The 6,344-nt window shown below is 37.3% G+C and overlaps 1 protein-coding gene across 2 annotated transcripts in view; it reads left to right on the top strand.

The window, feature by feature from the left end:
- Window positions 1–6,344, top strand: part of NSD1 (nuclear receptor binding SET domain protein 1) — a 218,246-nt gene that overhangs the window by 180,658 nt on the left and 31,244 nt on the right. For both annotated transcript variants that reach the window (XM_006873463.1, XM_006873464.1), the window contains one exon: window positions 3,570–3,839. In XM_006873463.1, the coding sequence (XP_006873525.1) occupies window positions 3,570–3,839 (270 nt within the window). The remainder of the gene's footprint in view (window positions 1–3,569; window positions 3,840–6,344) is intronic.

Genomic DNA, 6,344 nt, shown 5'->3' with positions numbered 1-6,344 from the left:
CTTCTTCCAAAATAGATCTATTGGTTCTTTTGGCAGTCCATGGCACCCTCAGTATTCTCCTCCAACACCTCAACTCAAAGGCATCAATTCTTCTACGGATAAAGCCCCTTAATATCGTTTCCTCTCTTACCCATTCAGACTATGCCTCGATCCCTGTATCAGAGAGCCCTGTTGTTCCAAGGTTGAGTATACGTCACTATTTCCCTCTGTACTGTTTAGCCCATGCAGATATACCTAAGTGTTCTCTTATCTACCGTGTTCTTCTGTTCTCCTCCCCCTTCTTGTGTATTGGTCTCCCTTTCCTTGTATATTGCCCTCTTCAACACCCAAACTGTGATGTATCTGTACTCTGACCTCTACTCTAATGTCCCCTCCATCCTACCCTCCCACCCTGGTAGCCAACAAAGAATGAGTTTATGTTGTTAAGTATATTTTCTTTAGCTTTTACAATAATGGTCTTAATGCACTATTTGTCCTCTGTGGCTTACTAATTTCATTCAGCATAATGTCCTCAAGGTTCATACATGTTATGTGTTGGTTTGCAGCTTGTTATTCTTTATCTTAGCATAATATTCCATTGTATGTATGTACCAAAGTTTGTTTATCCATTATTGGACACTTAAGCTGTCTCAATCTTTTTTTTTTGCTGTTGTGAATAGTGCTGCGATAAACATTGGTGTGCATCTATCTGTTTGTGTTCTGGCTCATATTTCTTGTGGATATATACCAAGTAGAGAAATTGCTGTGGATCATAGATATTTCTATTTCCAACATTCTGAGGAGACTCTTTACTGTATTCCAGAGTGGTTGAACCATTTTACATTCCCACCAGCAATGTAGCATGGTCCCAGTCTCTCCACACCGTCACCAGCTTTCATCGTCCTCTGCGTTTTTGAACTTCTGCTATTATTGATGCTGTGATATCGCATCTCATTGTTTTGATTTGCATCTCTAATGGCTAATTATTATAAACATTTCTTTATAATGTTTTCAGGCTGCCCTAATGTCTTCCTTGATGAAGTGTCTGTTCATATCCTGTGCCTATTTTTCATTTGGGTTGTCTTTTTCATGTAGAGCTGTTGTATAGATTTTATAAATTAGTCCCGTGTTGCAGAAGATTTTTTTCCCATTTTGTGGGCTCTCTTTTTATTCGTTTGGTAAAATCTTTTAACGTACATACGTTTCTGGTTTTTTATATATCTCAATCATTTCTTTTGTTGATGTAATTCTTGCAAAGTTTGGTAGTTCAGTGTGTGCCCTGTAATTAGAGCCCTTAAATTTATCCCTATTTTTTCATTGATGATATTTCTAATTCTAGGATTCACATGGAGTTCTTCAATCAATGTTGTGTTGGTTTTGTATATGGTGTGAGATAAAGGTTTTGTATTAATATTTTGCATATTGATTTCCAGTTTTGCCATGATCATCTGTTGTACTTATTGGCTATATGTGGATGGGTTAATTTCTGGATTCTCAATTCTGTTCCATTTATCTATGAATCTGTCTTTCATTGTACCAGTGCCAGGTTGTTTTGACTACTGTATCCATGTAGTAAATTTTGAAATCAGGGAGTGAGAGGCTGCCAACTTTGTTCTTCTTCTTAAGCAGTACTTTGCTTATCCAGGGACTCTTTCCTTACCATATAAAGTTTGTAGTCTTTTTTCCATCTCTTTAAAGGAATGTCTTTGGAATCTGGATTAGGATTGTGTTGTATCTGTATATTGCTTTTGTATTGATATTTTCACAATGCTATTCTTTTTTTTTTTTCAGTTTATCATGATTTTATTTATTGGTTGAGATAATGAGGAGGTTTATTTTCTTTACATTGAATATTCTTCTATTTTTGTAACTCTCTTGGGTTCTTATAGTTTTCTAGTTTTGTTTGTTTAGTTCTTTTGTTTGTGTGGTTAGATTTTTTTCCTTTGGGTGATTTTCCTAAGTTCCTTTCAGCGCTGTCATTATTAGTGTACAGAAATCCAGTTTGAACCCATTGCTCCTGCCACTGTGTAAATCCAATTGTCATGAATCCTTTTCTTTTTCTCTGACCCTCCACTTTATCAATCATGATGCCCTTTACAAGGGACAGGGTTCTCTCATGAGAAACATTGCTGAAGTGTATGAGACAAACAAAGTCTTGCCTTACTGGCCTCTAAGGAGAATTCTGGCTATAGTTCTTCCAACACAAATTTGTTTGTTCTTCTAGTAGTCCATGGTAGTTTTTTACCATTACCATAATTCAAATGCATTGATTCTTCTCCAGTCTTCCTTATTCATTGTCCTACTTTCATATACATGTGAGGCGATTGAAAATACTGTGTCTTGGGTTAGGCACACCTCAGTCCTCAACTGATCTCTTTACTCTTTAAAGAGGTCTTGTGCAGCAGATTTGCATAATGTAATATGTCCGTATGACCAATGCCTGGGTGCCACTTTAAGCAGGGTGCCAATAGTTTCTATTGGTCATTGCAGTGTCTTTTACCAGCTGAGAGATTACTCAGTATTTTATAACTAATTATCATAGAGCCAGTGTTCTGTAGAAATGCCACTGTTATTAATCTATTTCTGGTCTCCTGGCAAAGGAAGAGGATGTTCATGGAAGCAGTGCATCACATATTCCATATCCTCCTTTCCTTAACTCTGTTTCATCCTCTATGGTGTCAAGTGAATATCATTCAACATATCAACAGCATAATCCAAATTACATCGATTTTTCTTCAGTCTTTCGTATTCATCTTTCAGCTTTCCCATGGCATATAATATTGACAGTACCAAGGTTTGGATCCATGTGCATCTTAGTTCTCAAGCTGACACCTTTGCTTTTTTAAAATACGTTAAAGAAATTTTCATTAGCTCACTATAATACTAGGGCTCCTTTCAAATTATCTTCCAATAATAAATATGCCATACATCTTACATATACTTTAAATAGTTGAAGGAAATCTTTAAAATCTGGAAGAAAATTGTCCAATACAATACATCATTTGATTTCTTAACTAATTCTTCCATGGTCATTGATTGTATATCCAAGTAAAGTGAAATAATTACAGTATACTTCAAGTAGGTGTATATGGTTTCAGAATATTTTGTCCCCGTATTTCACTTTCGTAAAGTCTTTTGATATATTGCACATTTAAGTCCTCAGTAGTTTCAATTTGTCGTGGGAGGCGTGTATACTGTTTCATTTTCTGCATGTTGAAATCCAGTTTTCAAAAAACGTTTTCATTCCAACAATTTCTACTTCAGAAATTGTAGAAATTTTCATAACAGAATCTGAAGTGGTGCTACTATCTGGCAATATCAGAAATCTAGTTTACAGTGTTATTGGTGTATCCGCTTCAAAAATTTTTTTTGTTTTTGTTTTGTTTTGTCTTAGGGTGAATTAATTTTTTTCATATTTTTCATATCAAATTAAACTTTATTGTTAATATATCAAACTACTAAAATATTGATAGTTTAGAATCATGTACGATGTCACATGCAACTTCAAGGACTAGCAGTTGCCTTTTACAAGTCTTAAATGATCTCTTGTTGACTTGCCTGGTGTACTTTACTACATGCTTCTTTTCCAGGTGAATCGTCCTATTGGCAGGGTCCAGATCTTCACTGCAGACTTGTCTGAAATTCCCCGTTGCAACTGTAAGGCTACTGATGAAAACCCCTGTGGGATAGACTCTGAGTGCATCAATCGCATGCTGCTTTATGAGTGCCATCCTACAGTGTGTCCTGCTGGGGGGCGCTGCCAAAACCAGTGCTTCACCAAGCGCCAGTATCCAGAGGTTGAAATTTTTCGCACGTTGCAGAGGGGCTGGGGCCTCCGGACAAAAACCGATATTAAAAAGGTGAGAGAACTTTTCTTAGTGAGTAAGTTTTCTTTTCCTTTGTAGTTACTTTACTGATTAATTCTTCTTGGTGAATGTGAGAAAATTTATCATGGAGGGAAATAACACACTTTAGGGATTAATATATTGTATCTCACCATGTTCTTCTGAGTTTGGAATCTTGAGAGTGCTTGGTCTCCTTTGTCTCTAAAGTTCTTTACACACTTACGTCAAAAACTATTGGTACTGAGCTTGTGTTTCATATGTGCATGGTTTATTTCAAGTAGAACCTGTTACAACATGTCTCTGTGATCAGCGGATGGCTGCTGGCATGTTCTCTCAGTAATACATTGTTTGGGTGCCTTTGCCTTCAAAGAAAAAAGTAAAGGGATACATTTTGTGCCATGGGTAAGGAATGATGATAAAATTTTAATACTGTTTAGTTATGTTCTCAAATTATTGAGGCTCAGCAGAAAGTCTAAGAGAATGTAGTCCCACATGAAACCAAGAGTTTTTAGATGGTTCAAGTGTTTTAAGGAAGATTGTGAAGATGTCAAAGATGAGAAAGGCAGAGCAGTCTGCTTAGAAAGTTCTGGAGACAATTTTTTGGATTCCAAAGGGATAATCTTGATATATTTTCTGAAAGGACACAGGATGGTCATAGGGTCTTATTTTAAAAACAGTTGAAACTACATCGATGAGAAAAATGTCATGATAGTTGTGTGGAGTTATTTTTTTCCATCTCGACAATGTTTCCGGCTCCTTGTTTTCAAGGGTAGCAAGGGCTGTGTCCTCTGAGAATTTTGTTGGGAAACAATTACCTGATCCACTCTATAACCCCAATCTTACCCCTTCAAATGTTACCCCCCCCCCACTTCTGCTCATTAGTTGGTTGCCAGCAAACATACAAGACTATTCGTTTGTTTCCTTTGAGGTTCAGTCTTAGACAGGAATATACCCTGATGGGTTGACTTTTTTTCTTGCCTTGATGACTCAGGGGCAAACAAGTTGCTTGAGAATGTCACAGCCAAACAGACTTGTTTTTTATTCTTTTTTTTCATACCACTACTTGGTCTCACTTTCAAGCAATATTTTCTGTTCCTGTACCTGTTCTTGGTTGGTCTGTATGTCTTTTCAATTGGGAATGTCCCACCCCCAAAATTTCTAATTGTTGCTCAGAATTCTACCTGAGGCCCCATACTCCACCATGGCTTAACAAGAAGCCTGTTTTCCTGGGTATAATCTAGACTCCTTTTAGATAATTCAGTCCGTTATAGGCTTACAGGCTTTCTGTAACCATCTTCCCTAGTTATCCTTCCTATCCCACTTAGATGTCTAGATTGCATTAGTTGACAGGTGAACCCAATGTCCGCTAGTAGTCAAGACTCTGGGAGGTATACATGGGCTAAATGAAATAGAGGTAGACTGTGACGTATGCCCAGCCTTGGAATAACAAACTCAGTGGCACATAACAACAACAACATGATATAGGGAGTGAGAATTAGGCTGAAGGGGTGGGTAAAGGAGAGGAAATAATGTTAAGGTGCTTGCCTATAAAGATGGGTTTACTCAAGGAACCTTTAAAATCATGTAAGATGTGACATGTAAATTGTGGACAAGAAACCTACCTTTTACAATTCCTAAAATGTTTATCGTTCCTTGTCTGTTGTACTTTACTATTGAGTCTCTTGAGCATTGCAAAACTGCAATCTTGACTCACGGAATTCATTAGAGAAAGGTTAGAGCTGGAAACAGTGCCTTCAGAAGAATTGATGATCAATATGTCGGAAAATCATGGCTTCATGGTTTTTGTTTTTGTTTTATGATTTTTTTTTTAAGGTTTTTATTGTGGATCGAGTGAAAGTTTACAGGGCACATCATCAGTTTCACATTCAACCATTCATATAACTTGTTTCATTAAATTGATTATAATCCCCTCCATATACCATGAGTTAAAAGTATTTCTCTCTATCCACTTTAGCTTTTTAAAAAACATGCAAACAAAAAAAACCCACTCAGGCATATGTATAATAATTTACATCTCCAAACGGCACATTCTGCAAGTCTGCTCCTGGCCACCAGCTCTTAGTCCGTCTCTTCTTAGTTGATGAATCTAGAGTCCTCAGCCGCCCCCCCCTCTCCATGCCCCCATCTCTGCCTCCCTCTCTGGAGCTGCTGTTTCTCTGGATAAGGACCCACATTCTATTTGTTCGTTCTCTCTTGATGGTCCTAGGGTCCTCTGTTTCTGGACTGTAAGATTAATCACTCCCCTTTTTTTGATACAAAACTTCTACCTTTACAAGTGTGACAGTCACGATTAGTCATGATAACAGTTATTCACTATTGAATCATACGAATCTTATCCCCATCTCCTTTCACAAGACCCATCTAGACAAGATGATAACTATTCATTGGGGACTCTTTCTTTCCCCCCACACTCTTAAACTAAGCTCCCTCTTGAAACCTTGTAAGCCAGTCACTTCGTGCCTTTATTGCCCCCTCATTTTAGATAGCCAATGTCTAAGT

The sequence above is a fragment of the Chrysochloris asiatica genome, unplaced genomic scaffold (genome assembly GCF_000296735.1).
Source record: "Chrysochloris asiatica unplaced genomic scaffold, ChrAsi1.0 scaffold00242, whole genome shotgun sequence".
In the NCBI taxonomy this organism is placed as follows: domain Eukaryota; kingdom Metazoa; phylum Chordata; class Mammalia; order Afrosoricida; family Chrysochloridae; genus Chrysochloris; species Chrysochloris asiatica.
Note: the sequence above shows the minus strand (reverse complement) of the source record. Positions and strands in the feature narration are given on the sequence as shown.